At 36.6% G+C, this 24012-nt stretch overlaps 1 protein-coding gene and 1 long non-coding RNA gene across 3 annotated transcripts in view; one reads left to right on the top strand and one right to left on the bottom strand.

Annotated features, from left to right (window-relative positions):
* Positions 1-717: 717 nt before the first annotated feature.
* Positions 718-24012, bottom strand: part of PRRC1 (proline rich coiled-coil 1) — a 47227-nt gene continuing 23932 nt past the window's right edge. The window contains exons 8-9 of one of the 2 annotated variants that reach the window (XM_081233292.1): positions 17155-17257; positions 718-4255 (exon numbers count right to left, since the gene is read on the bottom strand). In XM_081233292.1, the coding sequence (XP_081089418.1) occupies positions 4046-4255; positions 17155-17257 (313 nt within the window). In that variant the 3' untranslated portion in view covers positions 718-4045. Of the gene's footprint in view, positions 4256-17154; positions 17258-22259; positions 22351-24012 lie in introns of those variants that run through there. The other variant, XM_081233293.1, reaches the window with a different exon arrangement.
* LOC308616841 lies at positions 11050-17034 on the top strand. Its single transcript, XR_014015760.1, has 3 exons — positions 11050-11793; positions 13020-13059; positions 16738-17034. It is a non-coding gene; the product is annotated as an uncharacterized lncRNA (long non-coding RNA).

The following is a 24012-nucleotide window of genomic DNA, read 5'->3' as shown; positions in this document are numbered from 1 at the left end:
AAACTGCGTTTTTCTTGTCTCTTGAAAAAATAGCTTGTCTTTTGGCAAATAAACCCCCAAATCAATACCCTACTGTCTTTTGGCATGTATCCCTTCCCCCACCAAAACAAAAGAAAAATCCCTCATCCGGGGATCATAGGCTCAGAATAGCAAAGAGTAATGAGTAAATTTTTTTTTTTTTTACAATAAGATACTCCTGCAGGTCAAGGGTAAATTAAACTCCCCACTGGAGAGGTTTCCTTATGAACACAGGCCTTAACTTCCTGCCTATTACTGCCAATGTATCCTCTCCCCCAAATATTCTGAGTTCTTTAACCCTGAAGTTAAACTCTGGTATACAGTTGACCCTTGAACAACATGGGTTTGCACTGTGCAGGTCCACTTATACACATATTTTTTTTTCAATAAATAAGCAGAACAGTATTACATAATCAGTGATTGGTTGATCTCTGATGTGGAATTATGGATATGGAGGGCTAACTGTAAAGTTGTACGTGGACTTGAGACTGTACAGAGGGTCAGCTCCCCTAAACCCTCATTGTTCAAGGGTCAACTGTATTTGAATGTTACAGTTCCACTTGAAAGATGGTGTTTGAAGCTGCTATTACATAATTCTTGGCAGCCAGTAGCCAGTTCAGACAAAAAGAAATATGGGTCCTTCTAATATAATATGAATATGATTAGCATTAAAAAAAAATCACTTGGGATATAAGTCGAGGTATTTTTTATTTATGACATATTTACATACATACAAAATTGGCTTTATCCAATACATCATCCTGCATAGTATCTTAAAAAACAATACCATATTCTGGGAGTAAAAATCCGAGTTTCTTAATTTATGTATAACCTAACATCTTTTAGAACATAGAATATTACCAATTTGGCTTCACAGAACACAAATTCCTGTTTAGAATTTTTTCTAGCCAAGGAACAAAGCAAATTCAACAACATCTTAAACTAATTTAGCTGACCCTGAGTATATTACTAATTTGCATAATTTGAATTAATGTATATAATACACTTTCATCTGTACTGTTATCTACTTATATTTATCATACTACCATTTTGTCTATATCCATTCACCTCAATTTTCTACCTCATTAATCCTTGAGAGAAAGAACAAAGAATGGGGAAGTAATAATAAGAGATTCAGAGGAGAAAACTACAAGTATTGGCTCAAACTTTTCCACCCAGAAGTCTGGGGCCCAGCTCTAAGTCCAGGGTTACCTGATAAACTTAATAACAAGACGATATTCATCTGAGTAATCTGAGTGCCTTCTGTCAATTGAGGCTGATGTAAAATTACTCTTCCTGCATTTCTTCCTATTCTCTTTCACAACACTTAATTAAAAAGTATACAAACTGGGCTTCCCTGGTGGCGCAGTGGTTGAGAGTCTGCCTGCCGATGCAGGGGACACGGGTTCGTGCCCCGGTCTGGGAGGATCCCACGTGCCACAGAGCAGCTGGGTCCGTGGGCCATAGCCACTGAGCCTGCGCGTCTGGAGCCTGTGCTCCACAACGGGAGAGGTCACAGCGGTGAGGGGCCCGCGTACCGCAAAAAAAAAAAAAAACAAGTATACAAACTTATCAAATTCAGTAAGTAGTTCTGGGAGCACTTCAAAAGAAAAAACAAATAACACAAATATGACCAAAATAGTAGTGGCAAAGAACTGTGTTGAAGACAGGTTTTCCCAAGATGCTTGAGGGTAAAAGTCCCCACCTCAACTCTCCCTAAAAAATGCTAGTGCAAGAATTATAAGGAAACAAGCAAGAAAAGAACAGGGCAGCTGGATGACTGGTGAAGGGAGCTGTGGCCTTAGGTTGATGACCAGCATATCTCATGCCAAAATACCAACAGTAAAAGACCTCCTGGCTCACACTGCCCTGGTGTGTGAGAGGTAATGAGTTACTTTTCTCGCCCCTTGTACAAGAGGGAAATCCAAGAATAAAAAAGTAAACAAGAGGCTGGGAAAGTTGACTGTGGAGTCAGTCATGCACTGATGGCTTTCAAAGATAACTCTAGGCCAAAAAAGGAATAAGGGGCCAGAACGAGCTCATGTATTTATCTTTTCCATCTGCCCTTCCCTAGTCCTCACCCACTTGCAAAGAGCAGAGGGTGCAAATTACCAGGTGCAGGGAAATCATCTGCACCCAAACCACAGAATAACTCTGCCATTGCTGTTTGGGGTTTCGAAGAAAACTGTCCTCTAATGGGATGTCAATGTTAATGATTCTATGAAAACCACCCTCAAAAACATCAACTAAGATATTTGAGACTTCATAAAATAAAATTTTATCTTTAAGATCTGTAAAATTTCCCTATAATAGGGAAAAAAGCAGAAATATGAACTACAGACATATGTTCCTTCATTCCTAACAGTGATGTGTCATCAGGCCAATGCCATGATAAAGGGTAGCTTTTTAAAATAAAGGATAAAAACAAATGGTAGAGAAAGGCTTCTCTTATTCACGAAAGACGGAGAAAACATAGACGAAGTGTTCCATAAATACCAATAAAAAGGGAAAATAAGTATTCCTGTGTCCCTATTATGCTATAGCAACTGGCTACATCTCTCTTCTTTCTCTCATTACTTTTAATGACACAGAAGTCTGAATTGCACTGAATGACAACTATACAGTGCATAGAAATTAACACATAACACAGATGGAAAATTAGTACTTAATCTTCTCATCCTCAGGTAAAAAAAATAGCAGAAATCAAACAAGTACTTGAAATGATATTAATACAAAGCAAACATTACATGTAATGACAGCACAGGATAACTGCTTCAATACCTTAAAAGATTTTATAAGATTGTGCTGATTCTTTTATACCTAAAGAATTATATAGAAGAGTAAATAAAAATTAAATTACGTTTATATAAGAAACTATCTTCAAAAAGTTATTTGAACTTTCATATACAGAGTTCAAAAGTATATGATGAACTATTTATTTTTGATTTGTATAAATCCCAAAATGGTAAAATATATTATCTGGGGGAAAAAAAAGCTTTCATTAAATACAAACATAATGGACTAAATAAACCAGGTTCACTATAAAATAGTTTCTTGGAAAACTTCCATAAAAAGTAAAGGCAGAATGGCACGAAGTTAGAAAAGCAGTGTTTAAGGCAAACTAAATAAGTAACCTTAAAGTAAGTCATATGATCCCATAAACAACAATGTAACTTCCTCTCAAAAATTTCTCTATTACAGTTGGAGAAATGAATTAAAGCAAAAATAATGGCTGTTGTCAGAGTTTACTTGGAAGCACTGAATACCATTATGCAAAAAAACCCAAATGCTTCTAATTTAAATATGCTTGACTCATTTGCCACTTAGTTGTCATAGAGCAATGAAAAAAATAAAATGCATTATCCCAGTGTTCATCGTACAGTATGAATGTGAAATGCTGAAACATTAAAAAAAAAATTTTTTTTCAGGCTATGCGCATAACATAACCAAAAAGAAAATGATCGATTCTGTTACTCCGGCCTATGTTAAAAATATGCATAGACAAGTGCACCATCTCCCTACAAATAAGTGTCTTAGAGTCTCTTGTTGAGCACATGGCTTAGCATCAGACCTGTGATCACATGGACACACGAAAAGCTTCCAAGACGGACAGGGAAGAGATTAATCATGAATTAAAAGAAACAATGCTTTTAAACAGTGTTCGGTAAACATGTTCTTTAGTCAACTATTTCTTAAAAAACAAAATAATCAAGTACATATCATTAAGTTAAATATCTTAGCACATGAATTTGCACCTTATAAATTTGGTGTATCAAACTGTCCTATAAAAATATTTATATATTTTTTGAGAACTATGGTACGTGCAATTATATAATCAGAAAAAAGGATCTGTTTCTTTTCTTCATCTACTGGAATGACACCATGCCTTTCTAAGAAAAAAACTGCAGCCAACAGGAAAATGATCAAAACAGCTGGACTGACTGAAGTTGTCCAGTTTAAGAAGGGACTGTCTCTTCTCCACCAGCAGCTCAAAGTTAGCAAGTGTCAGTATCCCAGACCAGCCTTCTCACATGGTCCTGGGGGACAGGCGCTGTTTATACATGCCTGCTACTGCTTTGGCTGCACTGTAGATCATCTGCCGACGAGACATGCCAGTGAAAGTCACATGCCAATCAGTCCGGCTGACATTGAGTAAGCTCTTCTCCAGTACTTCGCCCACTGTCACCAAAAGGCCCGACCACCTCAGACTGTAGTCCTGGGGAGTTAGACTTTGAGCCTAAGGAAAAAAGAAATCGATATTTTAATACATTAAAAAACATCATTGGAAGTAGTTATGTCATAAGTGACATTTCAAAGTCTCTCAGGTTACTTCTCATAGAGATTATGACACCCTGAGAAACACAGCTATGCTGCCGAATGTATGAAGTTACAAGGCTACAAAAAAAAAAAAAAACAGTATTGCACACATGGACTTGATTTACAATGTCCACACTAAGCTCATTTTGTTGTTTAAATACAATCTAAGTCTTTTTTTTTTTTTTTTTTGCGGTACGTGGGCCTCTCACTGTTGTGGCCTCTCCCGTTGTGGAGCACAGGCTCCGGATGCGCAGGCTCAGCGGCCATGGCTCACAGGCCCAGCCGCTCCACGGCATGTGGGATCTTCCTGGACCGGGGCACGAACCCGTGTCCCCTGCACCGGCAGGCAGACTCTCAACCACTGCCCCACCAGGGAAGCCCTACAATCTAAGTCTTAAAGCTAATGACTCTATCTAACGGAGCTCAGTGTCAGAGGGCCTAAGTGTCAGTTCTATATTCAGTGTCACTTTAGGTTAATAATAAGATTAGTGCTAAAATAGAAATGTTACTTTTATCTTTTTACAGTAATAAAATTCCTATCAGAAAGAGAGATAATACTGTATATTAAGGCTTCAACCGTATCAGAAAAAAATTGTTAAATTAATTTGCAGAAGAGTATTCCTGGAAACTTCATTTATGTGTGAATAAGTTAGTACCAATATATATCAAATAACATCCAGTCCAGGAGAGAGCATCAACCACTGTTCCATCACTTGTACTTGATCCAGCCTATATCTGCTCCATGGAAATCATTTATTCACCTACATAGGAATGAAAAAATAAACTCACTGCCTGATATCCAAGAATGATATAGTTTTTTGGCTTTAGGGTGGTAAGTATAGTCCAGAGGAGTATATCCATATGTAGAAAGGATCCATGCAGTGATTCCCAAATGTGCTATATATTACAATCACCTGAGATGCATTTTTTTTTTAACAAAACCAGTTTTCATGCTCCACCTAAGACCAATGAATTGGAAACTCACAGATGGTTCCAAGAGAAAGAGCACAATACTTATAAAATAGTTTCCGACAAAATTTGCTGTGGACAGCCCAGCAGCTGGGGAGCCTGCTCTGTCTTCCCTTCCGCAGGGCACACTGCACTATCAGTATTCTACTATGCTTCAAAGAGAGACAGTAGATGAACCACTATGGTCCTCAGAACTGTGTTTCTCAAATGCACTGTGCACATGAAGCATCTGGGGAGCTTCTAAAGTTGCAGATCCTAATTCCATAGCCTTAGGTTAGGGCCCAGGAGTACTTTTTTTTTTTTTTTAAGACTAAATGGGCAATGCACAAATCCTTTTTTTCCAGTTTTGAGATAAAATTGACATATATCACTATTTAAGTTTAAGATGTACACCACAATGGTTTCACTTACATTTATTGTGAAATGATTACCATGATAATCACCCCATATTTAGATACAATAAAAAGAAGCAAAAAAAGAAAACCTTTTTTCTTTATGACAAGACCTCTTAGGATCTACTCTCTTAACAGCTTTCATATATATCATACAACAGTGTTAACTACAGTCACCATCCTATACGTTGTATCCTCAGTACTTATTTCTCCCGTAACTGGAAGTTTGTACCTTATGACCACCTTTCTCCTACCACCCTTCCTCAAGCGTGCATTTTTAACAAGTTCCCAGGTGATGATTATGATGCTGGACCTAGGATCATACTTTTGAGGATCAAAATACTTGACGTTATCAGCAAACATCCAGAAACTGGGTTTTTAATTGGGGGAGGAGGGATCATTTATATTTGTTTAACCAGCATAAACTGTATAAAAATTTTTCCTGATTTTCACTAATATATTGATACATGCTGATTATAATCCCCTTAAGGGCTGATTTCTAGTCTCTTAAATTCTCTTAAAAAATTTCAACTACAAGGGAACACAGAATTGAACATCTTGCAGTGGATAAAACAAGAAACAGTGTAGAACTGAAGAGCAAGGATAAGAGGAAGGAATCTCAATACCTATACTTTTGTATCTCAACTTTGTACCTTGTGAAAGAAATGAAATGACAGCAAAAATGGCAAAACAAAAAGCAAACGAAACTCTTTGAATACCACTGTTCACAGTTAACCACATTAAGAGCCTGTGCGTACTTTTCCAGGTCTTTTTTTCCTATTCATTTATATACATTTTAAAGTATATATGGGTATATGTGTGTGTATATATATGGATACTACATGTAGTTTATTTTCACTTAGCAATGTCATAGACAAATTTGAATATTAGTATATACAGTATATATACTTCTGATGCTTTGTTCCTTGAGCATAATGTCTGTTGCTTTCCAATATGTATTTTTAAAAACAGAATAAAAATTGTCCTTGCAGTGATCAGACATCTAGCAAAAGAGTCACCAACATTTTCTGAAAAGGGCCACATAGTAAATATCTTAGGCTTTGTGGGCCAGAGAGTCTCTATAGCAACTACTCAATAAAAGCAGCTGTAAACAGTATGTAAACAAACAGGCCCAGGTATGTTCTTTACAAAAAACAACTTCTTTACAAAAACAGGGGTCAGGCCAGATTTGGCTGTAAGACTTTTTTCTTTTTTTTTTTTTTTGTGCTAGTCCCTGATTTCAAGCAATGTAAGAATGACAGTGATAGAAGCAGCCTTACAATTTTACAAGGTTCCTAATGTTTTACCATTAGATCTGATTTTTGCTTTGACTTTCCAGTATACACATACCCTTCTAATCCTAATTAGCTAAGAGTTATTCACAATTATAATTTTTTTTTCTTTTAAATTTTTATTGGAGTGTAATTGATTTACAATGTTGTTAGTTTCAGGTGTACAGCAAAGTGAATCAGTTATACATGTATCCACTCTTTTTTAGATTCCTTTCCATTATAGGCCATTAGAGAGTACTGAATAGAGTTCCCTGTGGTATACAGTAGGTTCTTATTAGTTATCTATTTCATATGTTGTAGTGTTTATGTCAATCCCAATCTCCCAATTTATCCCTTCCCCCCTACCCCCACCTTGGTAACCATAAGTTTGTTTTCTACATCTGTGACTCTGTTTCTGTTGTAAATAAGTTCATTTGTACCCTTTTTGTATATTCCACATATAAGCTATATCATATGATATTTTTCTTTCTCTGTCTTACTTAGTATGACAATCTCTAGGTCCAGCCATGTTGCTGCAAATGGCATTATTTTGTTGTTTTTTATGGCTGCATAATATTCCATTGTATACATGCACCACATCTTCTTTATCCATTCATCTATCGATGGACACTTAGGTTGCTTCCATGTCCTGGCTATTATAAATAGTGCTGCAATGAACATTGAGGTGCATGTATCTTTTCAAATTATGGTTTGCTTCCGGATGTATGCCCAAGAGTGGATTGCTGGATCATATAGTAGCTCTATTTTTAGTTTTTTAAGGAACCTCCACACATTCTCTATGTGGCTGTAATAATTTACATTCCCACCAAAAGTGTAGGAGGGGTTCCCTTTTCTCCACACCCGCTCCAGCATTTATTATTTGCAAACTTTTTGATGATGGCCATTCTGACTGGTGTGAGTTGGAACCTCACTGTAGTTTTGATTTGCATCTCTCTAATGATTAATGATGTTGAGCATCTTTTCATGTGCTTTTTAGCCATCTGTATGTCTTCTTTGTAGAAATGTCTATTTGGGTCTTCTGCCCATTTTTTTGATTGGGTTGTTTTTTTTATATTGAGCTGCATGAGCTGTCTGTATATTCTGGAGATTAATCCCTTGTCAGCTGCTTCATTTGCAAATACCTTCTCCCATTCTGAGGGCTGTCTTTTCATTTTGTTTATGGTTTCCTTTGCTGTGCAAAAGCTTTTAAGTTTAATTAGGTCCCATTTGTTTATTTTTGATTTTATTTCCATTACTCTAGGAGGTGGACTTAAAAAGATCTTGTTGTGATTTATGTCACAGAGTGTTCTGCCTGTTTTCCTCTAAGAGTTTTATAGTATACGGTCTTGTATTTAGGTCTTTAATCCATTTTGAGTTTATTTTTGTGTATGGTGTTAGAGAATGTTCTAACTTTATTCTTTGACATGTAGCTGTCCAGTTTTCCCAGCACCACTTATTGAAGAGACTGTCTTTTCTCCACTGTATATCCTTGCCTCCTTTGTCATAGATTAGTTGACCACAGGTGCATGGGTTTATCTCTGGGCTTTCTATCCTGTTCCATTGATCTATATTTCTGTTTTTGTGCCAGTACCATACTGTCTTGATTACTGTACCTTTGTAGTATAGTCTGAAGTCAGAAAGCCTGATTCCTCCAGCTCCATTTTTCTTTCTCGAGATTGCTTTGGCTATTTGGGGTCTTTTGTGTTTCCACACAAATTGTAAAATTTTTTGTTCTAATTCTGTGAAAAATGCCATTGGTAATTTGATAGGGATTATATTAAATCTGTAGATTGCTTTGGGTAGTATAGTCATTTTCACAATATTGATTCTTCCAATCCAAGAACATGGTATATCTCTCCACCTGTTTGTGTAATCTTTGATATCTTTCCATCAGTATCTTCTAGTTTTCTGAGTACAGGTCTTTTATGTCATTAGGTAGGTTTATTCCTAGGTATTTTATTCTTTTTGATGTGATGGTAAATGGGGTTGTTTCCTTAATTTCTCTTTCTGACCTTTCATTGTTAGTGTATAGGAATACAAGAGATTTCTGTGTATTAATTTTGTATCCTGCATCTTTACCAAATTCATTAATTAGCTCTAGTAGTTTTCTGGTAGCATCTTTAGGATTTTGTATGTATAGTATCATGTCATCTGCAAACAGTGACAGTTTTAATTCTTCTTTTCCAATTTGGATTCCTTTTATTTCTTTTACTTCTCTGATTGCTGTGGCTAGGACTTCCAAAACTATGTTGAATAACAGTCGTGAGAATGGACATCCTTGTCTTGTTCCTGATCGTAGAGGAAATGCTTTCAGTTTTTCACCGTTGAGAACGATGTTTGCTGTGGGTTTGTTGCATATGGCCTTTATTATGTTGAGGTAGGTTCCCTCTATGCCCACTTTCTGGAGTTTTTATCATAAGCAGGTGTTAAATTTTGTCAAAAGCTTTTTCTGCATCTATTGAGATGATCATATGTTTTTTATTCTTCAGCTTGTTAATGTGGTGTATCACACTGATTTGTGGAAATTGAAAAAACCTTGCATCCCTGAATAAATCCCACTTGATCATAGTGTATGATCCTTTTAATGTGTTGTTCAAATTCTGTTTCCTAGTATTTTGTTTAGGATATTTGCATCTATGTTCATCACTGATATTGGCCTGTAATTTTCTTTTTTTGTGATAACTTTGTCTGGTCAGAAGGGTAGATGTCAACTCTTCTCTGAATGTTTGATAGAATTCACCTGTGAAGCCATCTGGTCCTGGCCTTTTGTTTGCTGTTAGATTTTTAATCACAGTTTCAATTTCAGTACTTGTGAGTCATATTTTCTGTTTCTTCCTGGTTCAGTCTTGGAAGGTTATACCTTTCTTATCTGTCCATTTTTTCTAGGTTGTCCATTTTATTGGCCTAGAGTTGCTTGTAGTAATCTCTCATGATCTTTTGTATTTCTGCAGTGTCAGTTGTTACTTCTCCTTTTTCATTTCTAAATCTATTGATTTGAGTCTTCTCCCTTTTTTTCTTGATGAGTCTGGCTAAAGATTTATCAATTTTGTTTATCTTTTCAAAGAACCAGCTTTTAGTTTCATTGATCTTTTCTATTTTTTCTTCATCTCTATTTTATTGGATTGGCCAAAAAGTTCATTCAGTTTTGAGTAAAAATAAAAGACGCATTTTTTCATTTTCACCAAGAATTTTATTGAACAATGTATTTACTAACTGAATGAACTTTTTGGCCAACCCAATATTTATTTTTGTTCTGATCTTTAAGATTTATTTCCTTTTGCTAATTTAGGGTTTTTTTTTTTTTTTTTTTGCTGCTGTTGTTCTTTCTCTAGTTGCCCAACAAGGTGGAAATTTTAAAAAGTTATGAAGACATAGGTGAATAAAGTAAATTTTGATTGGGATGAAACAGAGGAAACAGGAGATTCACAGAACTTATCCCAGCAGGGTGGAAATCTTCAGATGACCATTAAGAAACAGGATGAATAAAACAGACATAGGTGGGATTAAAACAGAGGTTTTAACACAGCACTACCAAAGGTTGAGTGGGACTCCCTGCTGGTTCCCCAACACTGAAGGGCCCCAAATAAGTCTGCTGTATTTATCCTAGTTAGGAGAAATTTTAAAAGTCTGAAGGTAGAAATGACAATGAGAAATTTAAGCAGCAATCAATTGGGGCAGTGACTAGGCAGATTAACCAAGATAAAGACTGACAAATGGGCCAAAACCCCTTGGCTCAATCCCTAGTTGGGCACCCAGAGACTTTTGTACAAGTGAGTAAAATGGTCAGGAGTAGAGAAGAGAAGTTTCCAGGAGTAGAAACAGGAGTCCCTTGAGCTGTGTTACCAAAGTCCACTAGTGAAGGCCTGATGTGTGCTACAATTAGACTGAAAGAAAGTAAAAATGTAACGGTTGATAGGATTATGAAAGTTGAATGTTTAAGCAGGTATAACATAAAGAAGTGTGTCTCCTTTACCTGGATGGATATTTGGCTGGGGGACACTTCCCCTACCTAGTATTACAAAACCAAAACCCACTGATGAAGCCTCAATGGGGGCTACAGTGAGGAACATAAGTGATGATAAGTTTGTAGGAGACTTGGTGTGTTTGAACTGGTTTCATGTGAAGTGACTTTTTTTTTTCACCTGATTATATTTTGGGGATGGACACTGTATCTCACTGGAGAATATTTCCCTTATCTAGTATTGTAAAACAGAAGAGATGAAAAGCCACCCTTCAGGCATTATTAACTGGACATGCAGTTAATGTCCTGCAGTGTGGAATAGAAGTTGGAGTGCTGGTAGGGACAAAATGCTCTGCGCCACAGCCCTATGTGGAACGCAGACTGAGGCTTATGGCAAAAATCTGTGAGTGCCTCCCAGCAATAACTACCTGAACTTCGAACTAGAGAATTTCCATTTGAGGGGTGTTTACTACCTAGCCACTGGACATTATTAATTGAAGCTACTCATATGACTAAAGGACATAAAATGATATTGAAATGTGAAATACCCGAAATGTCTAGGATGATGGAGAAACACCCTAATAGGGATGGCAGTGTCCGGACAAGTTCCACCATAATGGAAACGGTTTATACAGGATCATGCTGTCTGGGGAATACAGGGAGGAGACTAACAAGCTCGGTGTCTCTTTTCCTCTAGGACAGATTTTGGAGTCACCTGAGAAGCTGCCGGAACCGACTGCCATGTAGACAGTGCCCTATGAACAGCTCTTAACTGAACAACCAAGAGCTGCTTGGTTTATGGGTAGCAGTTCCAAGGTGGATGGATAACATACTATTTGGAAGTCCACTGCTCTGACTGAGGAAGGTAATAACAAATCAGACGGGCAAGGCTGAACTGCATACTGTTTTCCCAGCAGTGATGAAAGAATTGAACAGTGATATAATCTCCTATCTTCTGTTTTTTACTGAGTCATGGGCAGTGGTCAATGGCCTGGCCATATGGTCAGGGAGGAGGGCAATGGAAACCTGGCCTATTAAAAGGATGCCCATATGGGACACACAACCCTGTGGAAATCACTGTGGGAACTGGAGGGATGCATTAAAGTAGAACATGTTGATGCCCATCAGAACTCCTTTCTAGGCTTGGAAGGTGAATGCAATCAACAAGCAGATATCCCCCTGCTCGCTCTCAAGACGGCCACCTGGGTCCATGAAGTGAGTAAATATGGGGTTAGTGCAGCAATGCAGAGATGGGCTGAATCTAGACACATTCTTCCTGTACACTCTGAGGCACAAAATGCCAATAAAAACTGTTCTGTCGACCAGCAAAAAAGACAGACTGCAGATGGCTATGTGGCAGATTTCCTGTTAGGAAGGCCCTGAACATAGCTAGCAAGTTAGTTGGTAGCCTCGGGGGACTACAAACGGTTCTTCACAGGTAGAGACAGTGACTCTAGGCGGGGCTTTTCTTACCCAGTGGTAGAGGCAAATGCTCAGTTACAGTTTCTGGTTCAGCACACTATGTTTTTTTGTTGTTTTTTTTTTAAACACCTTTATTTTAACCATGTTTTAAATCTTTGTTACAATTCCTAAGGGCCTATAGGGCAAGATGTGCCTTCACTCCATCTGGAAAAATGGGGCTAACAGTGATTGCTGCTATATGGGCTGGTGTTAAAGACAGCCCACCTGTTCTGCACCTATGTAACCTTAACTTATCTGAATAGAAGTGGATGAGGGGGAGGCACCTGCTAGACTAATACTGCTGTCTGTAATCTAGACCAGCACAGTCGCTGAACCTAATGTCCCTTCCAAAGGTGGAAAAGTTTGGGTATGAATGGAGAAAAGGAAAAAAGGAAAAAAAAAAAAAAAAAAAAGGCTCAGAGCAAGAGATGATACTGTCTCTTAGCTCTATTATACCACATGCCTGAAAGGGTGAAGCCATATACTGTATCTCTGACACCCCTCCTGCTGTTTTTTTAAATTGAAGTATAGTTGGTTTACAATGTTGGGTTAGTTTCAGGTATACAGCAAAATGATTCATTTATACATATGTATGTACAGATCTATTTTTCGGATTCTTTTTCATTATAGACTACTACAAGATATTGAATACTATATGGCACAGGAAACTGTAAGTCCTTGTTATCTACTTTTTATATAGTAGTGTGTATCTGTTAACCCTAAACTCCTGATTTATCTCCTTGCCCCACCGCCCCACTATCCCCTTTGGTAACCAAAAGTTTGCTTTCTATGTCTCTGAGTCTATTTCTGTTTTCTAAGTAAGTTCATTTGTACCATTTGTTTTTTACATAGAAGTGATATGTATTTGTCTTTCTCTGTCTGACTTACTTCACTTAGTATGATAATCTCTAGATCCATCCATGTTGCTTCAAAATGACATTATTTCATTCTTTTTAATGGCTGAGTAATATTCCATTGTATATATGTACACCACATCTTCTTTATCCAGTCATCTGTTGATGAACATTTAGGTTGATTCCATGTCTTGGCAATTGTAAATAGTGCTGCTGTGAACATAGGGGTGCATGTATCTTTTCAAATTAGAGTTTTTGTCTTTTCTAGGTATATGCCCAGGAGTTGGATTGCAGGATCATATGGTAGCTCTATTTTTAGTTTTTTATGGACCCTCTATACTGTTCTCCATAATGGCTGTACCAATTTACATTCCCACCAACAATGCAGGAGAGTTCCCTTTTCTCTACACTCTCTCCAGCATTTATTATTTGTATACTTCTTGATGATGGGCATTCTGACTGGTGGGAGGTGATAACCTCATTGTGGTTTTGATTTGCATTTCTCTAATAATTAGTGATGTTGAGCATCTTTTCATGTGCCTGTTGGTCATCTGTATGTCATCTTTGAAGAAATGTCTCTTTGGGTCTTCTGCCCATTTTTTGATTGGGTTGTTTTTTTGTGGTAGAGTTTTATGAGCTGTTTGTATATTTTGGAGATTAATCCCTGTTGGTTGCTTCCTTTGCAAATATTTTCTCCCACTCTGCAGGTTGTCTTTTCACTTTGTTCATGGTTTCCTTTGCTGTGCAAAAGCTTTTAAGTTTAATTAGGTCCCATTTGTTTATTTTTGGTTTTATTTCCATTGCTCTGGGAGATGGATCCAAAAAAATATTGCTGTGATTTATGTCAAAGAGTATTCTGCCTATGTGTTCCTCTAAGAGTTTTGTAGTATCCAGTGTTACATTTAGATCTTTAATCCACTTTTGAGTTTAGTTTTGTACATGGTGTTAGAGAATGTTCGAATTTCGTTCTTTTACATGTAGCTGTCTACTTTTTCCAGCACCACTTATTGAAGACACTATCTTTTCTCCATTGTATATCCTTACCTCCTTTGCTGTAGATAAACTGACATACCTGTGGTCAATTAATTTCCAGACTTTCTATCCTGTTACATTAAATCTATGTTTTGATGACTAGTTTTGTGGCATAGTCTGAAGTCAGGGAGTGTGATTCCTCCAGCTTCATTCTTATTAAGATTGTTTTGGCTATTAGGGGTCTTTTGTGTTTCCAGCCAAATTTTAAAACTATTTGTTGTAGTTCTGTGAAAAATACAATTGCTAATTTGATAGGGATTGCACTGAATCTGTAGATTGCCTTAGGTAGTATGGTCATTTTAACAATATTGATTCTTCTACATGGTATCTTTCCATTTGTTTGTGTCATCTTCAATTTCTTTCATCAGTCTTAAAACAGTTTTTGGAGTACACGTCTTTTGCCTCCTTACATAGGTTGATCCCTAGGTATCTTATTCATTTTGATGTGAATGGTAAATGGGATTGTTTCATTAATTTCTTCCTTAATTTCTCTGAGGACTTAAGAAAACAATTTCCACTCCTGCTTTTGAAATCTGCAAACCCATGTGCCCTCATGCTCGGAGACATTCTCATATGACAATGTACTAAATAGTTAATGAGAAACTGGGATGCCAGTAATGTGCCAGTATCATTTATGAATGTTTTACTATAAGGGATCCATGTTCAAAGACCAGGGAGTGGATTGTGATATTTTGATTTATAAAATATTTATCTGGTCTTCAACATTGGTTTCTGGCACAGAGCTCCTAGGAACTTGGCTGGTTGCCATGGGAAGAGGGTTGGAAATTTCAGTCCTATTTATTCCTCCCCCGCAGGCCCCCTGCACCTCTGAAGAGGGGACTGGAGGTTTGAATCAATCACCAATAGCCAATGATTTAATCATCATGCCCATCTAATGAGGCCTCCATAAAAACCTAAAAAGGATAGGGTTTAGACAGTTTCTTGGTTGGTGAAGGTGTGGAGATTTGGAGAGAGTGGAGCACTAGGAGAGGGTATGGAAGCTCCACCTCCTTTCTCCATAGCTTGCCCTATGCATCTCTTCCATCTGGCTGCTGCGGACTTATATTCTTTTATAATAAACCTGTGATCTAGGGTGAAGTGGGTTTCCTGCATTCTGTGAGCTACTCTAGCAAATTAATCAAACCCAAAGAGCAGGTTATGAGAATCTCTGATTTCCTCTGATATATACAGCCAGTCAGTCAGAAGTTCAGGTAACAACCTGGACTTGTGATTGATAGGTGTCTGGAAAGGAGGGGTGCAGGCAGTCTTGTAGGACTGAGCCCTTAACCTGTGGGATCTGACACTATTTCTAGGCAGAAAGGTGTCAGAATTGAGTTGATAGGAGAACTGCTAGGTGGCATGGGGAAAACTATCCACACCCACACTGGAATTCATTTCAGAACCCTTTTTAATGTTCTAATAAATACATTTCAAACTTTTATTAGTTTTACCATTTACTTCTTAAGTGATACTGACTGTATTATAATTTATTTTTTGGTTAGGTTACAAGCTAGTCTCACAGAATAAAATGGAAAACTTTCTACCTCTATGCATGAGAATTATGTATTCTTTGAATACCTTGTAGACCTCATACCACCATTAAACCAGTGATTTTTTTGGAGCTAGATGAAACTCTTGCATCAAAAGGCTTCACTAAGATAATTAGGTTAAATCTTATGAAACTGCCAAAATTTGACTGGTTTTGACTTCAATGAGCAATTTTGTATGGTTCAACCTAATGGTTATAAACTGCCATTGTTGATTCAAGAATATTTTCCTAGAAAATCAACTGTTTTCTGTAACTTTTCTAAATTATTGTATAACAGCGTACAATCTTCTAATCACCTTCACATTGGAGTGAGTTTAACAGTACCATGTATAAAATTGTTTTCTTCAACTTCTGAAGAGAAATTTTGGTAAAATTATGGTATAAGTAAGTAAAGGTTCAATAAACTTAAAAATTCCAAGCATAAATTCTTATTCCCCATCTAACCTGTAAACCCCTAAGAAGGCCACAGGTTGCTTTCAGGGGCTCTGTAAACATGTGAGCCAAATTTATATGCGAGTGCATACAGCATACATGCATGCTCTTGGGGGAGAACCCAGTAGCTTTAGCAAATTCTCAAATACCTAAAGTCCCAAATAACTTTAGAGAGTTTTGAAATGACATTTAACAAGGTACATACATAAAAATGTGATGGAAATTCTATTAAATGGAAGACAAGAAAAATACCATTTCAGAGTACAAAGATTCCAAGGTAAACAAACTTACATTCTATTTCATTTAAGAAAGAATTAAAAGTACATAAAAATATAGAAGGAATGAAAACCATTTTATATTAATGCTAACATTCTTCTGGTAACTATGTGGATAGGTAAACATTTTTCAACAAACCGAAAAGACATGTGACTTTCATCCAAGGTTTGTAAACTTCTAAATGTGTTTCTACATGTTTTTACAGATGAACAAACAACTAAAGAGGAAGATGAGGACAAAGAAAAAAGAACTAGAGTAACAGCGGAAAATAAAATGTGAGATAAAGGAGACAGTTAATGAAAGGTGAACATAAAACCAGAATAGGTAAATTTTTTTCTGATCACAAGGTAGTGAACACAATCATAAAAAGAGAAAACAATGAGAAAAAGAGCATTAACCATGTAATGGCTTACCTTGACAAAGACAGCTGGAAAACAAAAGTAGGGAGGTACTGAAACAACATGGAAGGAATAGAAAATTGAAAGGCAAAGAGAAAAGGCTAAAAGGAAAAAGAGTGAAGCAAAATCAAGAATATACCATATTTCCAATGAAAAATCTTATTTTGAAAACAGTATTTCAGGTTTCTCTGAAGCATAATGAAAAAGAAAAGGATAAAACTAACCTGTTGTACAAATTCCAAGGGTACTGGTGTGGCTTGTGTAAATGCTTCTAGATGAATACCATGCACAGGGTCTTCGACTATCAGACAGCCAATATCAAACCATCTGCAACAGAATGTACGAGTTTCACGTTGTGTATGTGCTAAATGAGTTATGGTGAATAGATAAAGTACTAACATTCAGATAAAACATTACCAGATTGATTACAAAAATATTTCCTTGAAATTTTCAACAGGACAATCTATAAAACAGCATATAAAATTACCCTGTTGGCTTAATTCAGAGAAGGAAAAACAACAACAAAGAAAAAATAATTGAAAATTTCTCATCATGGAAAGTTCCTTTTCTTGCTAAGATTTGGAGAAAAGAATGGCAATTAAGGGTGTTCGAATATGCAACAGATAAATCTACTCATTTGAAAATGCAAATAACATCATAATTTAAAATGTCACTTGCTAAAATATGGGAAATTTTATATTACCAACTCTATAATTAATATATAGCCAAGTTGCAAAGTTACTATATAAAAATATTTCTGAATTGTTCACAACGAATCAGTCTTTGAAAACAGCCTCATGAAATCAAGAAAACTTTCTTCAATTTAAAGATACACGTAAAAAGTGATAGTTAAAAACTGACTTAGGTGAGGCCATCTGTAACATCACTAGCATTTTAACTAGCCAGAATCAGGAAATCACGAGTTTAAATGACAAGATACAGAGCAATAAAATTTTAAAATATAGAGATTAAAGTGCAATGAAATACTATATGATTAGGAAACTTATTTACATATTCAAAGAAACAACAAAACAATATGTAGAATAACTTTGTTAAAATGGCAGTTTATAATGTCTGTAGTATGCACATCCTAAAACTTTGCTTTAAATTAAGAACCTTAGTTATTTTATTATATGAATCATTATTTTAAATAATTTATTTGGTATATGATGAATCAGTATTTTATTTTACATGATTTGTGTATTATGCAGACGGCAGAGAATACTTGTAGTGACTAAGCTTCCAGGCACAGCACGGACGTCCTGAAAAGCAGCAACCCTGAAGGTACGAGCAGTCTCCCCTACACTGCCGGTGAACACACGAGAAAAACTCCCCTTCCTCTCCAAACTACTGTCACGCTCCCGAGCGTGTCAACCTGGATATCCCATTCTTCTCAACTCACATCTCAACTGCTGTCACTGTCATGCCCACCGAGACCTCTTCCATTTCCCTAACTAGTGCTATTGGCTGAGGAAACGTTCTCTTCTCCCTCCTTCCTCCTGTCCTTCCACCCCACTCTCACTCCCCACCCATCAGGAGGAAGAGTGTTGGTCTCCACTGTTCACACTCAAGGACAATTGCTAAGGAATGCTCTCCTCCTCACCCTCTCCATGCAGTTGGTGAAATAAGATAGACTCGACCAATCCTATATGGAAGCTACTTGGCCTTAAAAAAGGCTTAAGAATGGTGGTTCCAAGACATTTAGATTTCATGTAGCAGAAAAAAATCAAAATAGCACCTGAGGAGCTGACACAGGTATGCCAATTTGTATTTTATCAAAGAAAGACCATCCACTACCACCAGGTCCCTTCACAGAAGGACATTTTAACCCATTTCACACATAACCCTTGGTTTTAGAACTTGATAGGTTAATCTCAGAATAAGGACAGTTCATGCTTACACAGGTTATTTTTCCATTTTGGTATAAAACATGCTAATAATTTTCCTCATGTAGCATGAACTGATGCAAAGTTTATCACAAATAGCTAGGTCTGGCTTTACTATTAGGAGCCAAACACCAATGGTCTTTTCTTGACTCAGTTATAAGCATGTATTTCCCTGACTTTATCTTCTGTGCATTTATTTCTCAAGGGAACACCACAGAGAGAAGTAGCCAAAGCAAACTATCAAGTGTTTTGGGTCATGGGTTTGCTATTTGTTCTCATGTCCTTCCTCTAAGCCCCTTCTGTATCTTAATATTACAGCCTTTTCATCCTCTCTCCTCCTTAAACCGTACTGGAAACCATCCACAGACTTTCCTAATACCATTTACTATTCCTAATCTTCCTTATTTGCTAGTCTTCTGCTCAAAAAAAGGTAGGAAAAATACCACATCTAGGTATGATGGAGCAGTTGATGGCAGACCAATGCTCCCAATGAAAAGCTGGATGAGTATACAAGTCATATCTAATGGTATCCAAGAGCTGTAGAAGCAAGGAAGACAAAATGGAGTAACATTCTGGACAGGGACAACCTTTCAAAGGTATGCTGAAGACTTTCAGCTGACCCTGAGCACAACCCAACCTGGACTCAGGTCACTCTATCTAAGTGCACCAAACTACCCCTTCCACACACCTCACTACTCTGTTTATTAGAGGGAAGAGTGAACCTTCTCAAAATTACCTCAAGACTCTCGAGTTTCTTATAAACAATGCCTGGCTTTCAAAGATTATGAGGCATCCACAAAGACAGCACCTTATCATCACACCAAAAGGAGGCTAAAAGAGGCCCACACACTGGATTCAGTAGACAAAGATCTTAAATATGACTCATATTCAAGGAAAGAGAGAGGTAAAGATATTTGAAATAGAAAATATAGGTATTCAATAGTAAATTAAATCTACTTTTTAAAAAAAAATCAATGTATGGGCTACACAGCAGAAGACAGGTAAACAGAAGATACTCGAACTAAAGAACAGAGAGAAAAATCAGAGTGAGGAAGGTAGGGGAAAGAGGGGACTGACCAAATGAGAACTCTGAGGCACAGTCAGAAGGTGAACAAGCATGTAATTATAGTCCTAGAAAGAGAAAAAATGGGCCAGAAGCCAATTCTGAAGATAGAATGGCCAAGAACTTTCCAAAACTGATGAAAGACATAAATCCAATGAAAGAAAGAATCAAGCTCAGGGAATCCACAAAAATTCAATACCTAAGCAAGCACATACCCCTGTACATACCATAAAACTGCAAAAATAAAATGACAGAAAAAATCCTAAACGCAGCTAAACAATACATTCTCTTCACAGAAACAAGCTGGATAGCTGATGTAACAGAAATGATGGAAGCCAGAAAACAGTACAACAGCGTCTTTAAAGTACTGAAAGAAAAGATCTGCCGATCCAGACTTCTACATCCAGAAAAAAGCACCCTGTGAAAATAAAGGTGCTTAAAGGCACTTTCAGACAAAAGCTTAGAGAACTCCTGGCTAAAGTCTTCCATCACAATGTATATAGTACCAAAGGATGCTCTTTAGGCAGAATGAAAATGATCCCAGACAGAAAAACCAAAAATGCAGGAAAGAATTCAGAGAATAAATATAAGTGAATGGAGTGTACAGAACTATACTAATATCTTAGGAGTTTAAAATATATACACAATTAGGATACTTAACAATACTGCAAAAGATGAAGGGGGTAAATGGTATTGAAAGTAGTTCAGTATTATCAAAAGTCATAGTTTTTATTAAAACATAATACATGGAAAAAGGCACAATGGAATCTCTAAGGTAGCCCTTAAATGAATATTTCATTTTTCCCCTGTTAACCTTTTAATATTCATCATCACTGGATGGTTGCTTGGTACTTACACAGAAAGTTCAAACTTCCCAACCTAGCAATCAAAGCTCTTCAGTCTGTCCCCAAACTACTTTTTGATTTCCTATCCAACAGTGTTCAGCCAAGCTGATAAAAATCACTGACCCCAGAATACATCTTAATCATCTTCACACTTTTCCTCCATGCAGAATGTCCTACCTATTCTTTTCTACTTAACCAAATTTTACCTACTCTTCAAAATTCAGCTCAAGTCCCAATCATTCACGACTCTTATCTGACACTATCTATCTCCACATAAAGTTAATTCCACTGAAAATGCACATAGCATTTTAGGTACAGCCCACGTGCAGCAACGAAGACCCAATGCAGCCAAGAATTTAAAAAATAAAAAAAATATGTTCCTCTATTGACAGGTGTTTGGTGATACCTATCAGTGTGAAAAGATATTTTTAAAAAAATGATGAATTATGTTGCTGGAGGTTTTTTCCAAACTAAATAGATGAGAGGTAGTGTTCAACAGAACTCAAACCTAGTGACTGCCTCCAGGCCCTCTTGCCATACCTTCCATTACTCTGAATGACTGTGTAAATGATTGTTACTGGAGGTCAATATCCAAGCCAATAACTAAACCACTGTATCATATGTAATTGATTATTAATACAATCTTAGCATGCAGGGAATACAATGTCCGTTTTATAATTAAAAAGGAGAAATAAGAGTAGAAATGTGAGCTGAGCTACACAGGTCACATAGCTAGATGACAGAGCTAGACCAGAACGTAATTTTCTCTCTGGTTCTAAAATAGGATACATTTTTTTACTAGATATTCAGTGTAAGCAATCATATTTTGCTCCTAAGAGAAACATAATAAGCCTCTTACTGAACCATTATATGCCAACAAACTGGACAACCTAGAAGAAATGCATAAATTCCTAAAAACACACAACCTACTAAGACTGAATCAAAAGAAACAGAAAATCTAAACAAATGGATTACTTGTAAGGAGACCAACTCAGTAATCAAAAACCTCCCAACACACAAAAGTCCAGAACCAGATGGTGTCACTGGTGAATTCTACCAAAGATTTAGAGAAGAATTAATACCAATCTTTCTCAAACGCTTCCAAAAAATAGAAGATGAGACACACTTCCAAACTCATTTTACAAGGCCAGCATTACCCTGATACCAAGCCCAGAAAAGGACACTTACACAGAAGAAAATTAAAGGCCCAATATCCCTGAAAAACAGAGATGTAAAAATCCTCAATGAAATACTAGGAAACCGAATTCTACAATGCATTAAAAGGATCTATACCATAATCAAGTGGGATTTACTCCAGGGATGCAAGGATGGTTCAAAATGTGCCAATCAATCAATGTGATACACCACATTAACAAAATGAAAGATAAAATCATATGATCATGTCAACAGAGCTATAAAAAGTATTGGACAAAATTCAACACCCATTAATGACAAAAACTCTCAACAGAGTGGATACAGAAGGAACACACCTCAACATAATCAAAGTCATATATGGCAAGCCCATAGCTAATATACTCAACAGTGAAAAGCTAAAAAGCTTTACCTCTAAGATCAAGACAAGAATGTCCACTCTTCCCACTTTTATTCAGCATGGTATTGGAAGTCCTAGTCAGAGTAATTAGGCAAGAAAAAAAATGCATCCAAATCAGAAAGGAAGAAGTAAAACTGTCACTATTTGCACATGACATATTATATATAGAAAAACCTAAAGCTACCACCAAAAAACTGTTAAAACTAGTAAATTCAGTGAAGTTGCAAGATACAAATTCAATACCCCAAAATTTGTTGTATTTCTATACACTAACAGCAAACTATCAGAAGAAAAAAATTTTAAATACCATTTACAATTACATCAAAAAGAATAAAATAGTTAGGAATATATTTAACCAAGCAGGTGAAAGATGTCTACTCTGAAAACTGTAAGACATTGATGAAAGAAACTAAAGACACAAATAAATGGAAATATATTCCATACCCATGGACTAGCAGAATGAACATTGTTAAAATGTTCCTATTACCCAAAGGAAGCTACAGACTCAATGCAATCCCTATCAAAATTCCAATGATATTTTCCACAGAAATAGAACAAACAATCCTAAAATTTGTATGCAACCACAAGACCCTGAATAGCCAAAGCAATCTTGAGAAAGCAGAGCAAACCTGGAGGCAACATGCTCTCTGATGTCAAATTATAATACACAGCAACAGTAATCAAAACAGTATGGTACTTGCATAAAAAACAAAAATATAGATCAATGCAATAGAGCCCAGAAATAAACCCATGCATTTATGGCCAATTAATTTATGACAAAACAGCCAGGAATATGCAATGGGGAAAGGACAGTCTCTTCAATAAAAGGTGTTGGGAAAACTGGACCACAATTTTACACCAGACATAAAAATTAATCAAAATGGATTAAATACTTGAGCATAGCATCTGAAACCATAAAAAAACTCCTAGAAGAAAACATAAGCAGTAAGCTCCTTGATATCTGTTGTGGCAATCATGTTTTTTGGATTTGACACCGAAAGCAAACGCAACAAAATCAAAAACAAGTGGGACTACATCAAACTAAAAAGTTTCTGCACAGCAAAGGAAACTATCAACAAAATGAAAAGGAAACCTACCAAATGTCAGACAATACCTGCAAATCATATATCTGATATGGGGCTAATATCCAAAATATATAAAGAACTCATACTAATCAACAGCAAAAACCAAACAATTCAATTAAAAAATGGGGAGAAGATCTGATTAGCCTCCTTTTCCAAAGATGACATATAGATGGCCATATGTGAAAAGGTGCTCAACATCACTAATCCTCCAGGGAAATGCTAATCAAAACCACAATAAGATAGCACCTCACACTGTTAGAACGGCTATTATCAAAAAACAAGAAATAACAAGTGTTGACGAAGAGGTGGAGAAAAGGGAACCCTTGTGCACTGTTGGTGGGACTGTAAATTGGTACAACCACTATGGAAAACAGTATGGAGGTTCCTCACAAACTGAACTACCAAATAATCCATAAATTTCACTTCTGGGTATTTATCCAAAGGAAACGAAAATACTAACTCAACAAGACATATGCATCCCCCTGTTCACTACAGCATTATTTCCAACAACCGAGGCATGGAAGCAACTTAAATGTCTGCTGATGATAAAGAAAATGTGATTTATACACACAGTCACACATATATATGTATGTATATATACAATGAAATATTATTCCATTGAAAAGGAAGGAAAACCTTGCCATTTGCAGC

This window comes from Mesoplodon bidens (genome assembly GCF_964165515.1).
Source record: "Mesoplodon bidens genome assembly, chromosome: 4".
Lineage (NCBI taxonomy): Eukaryota > Metazoa > Chordata > Mammalia > Artiodactyla > Ziphiidae > Mesoplodon > Mesoplodon bidens.
Note: the sequence above shows the minus strand (reverse complement) of the source record. Positions and strands in the feature narration are given on the sequence as shown.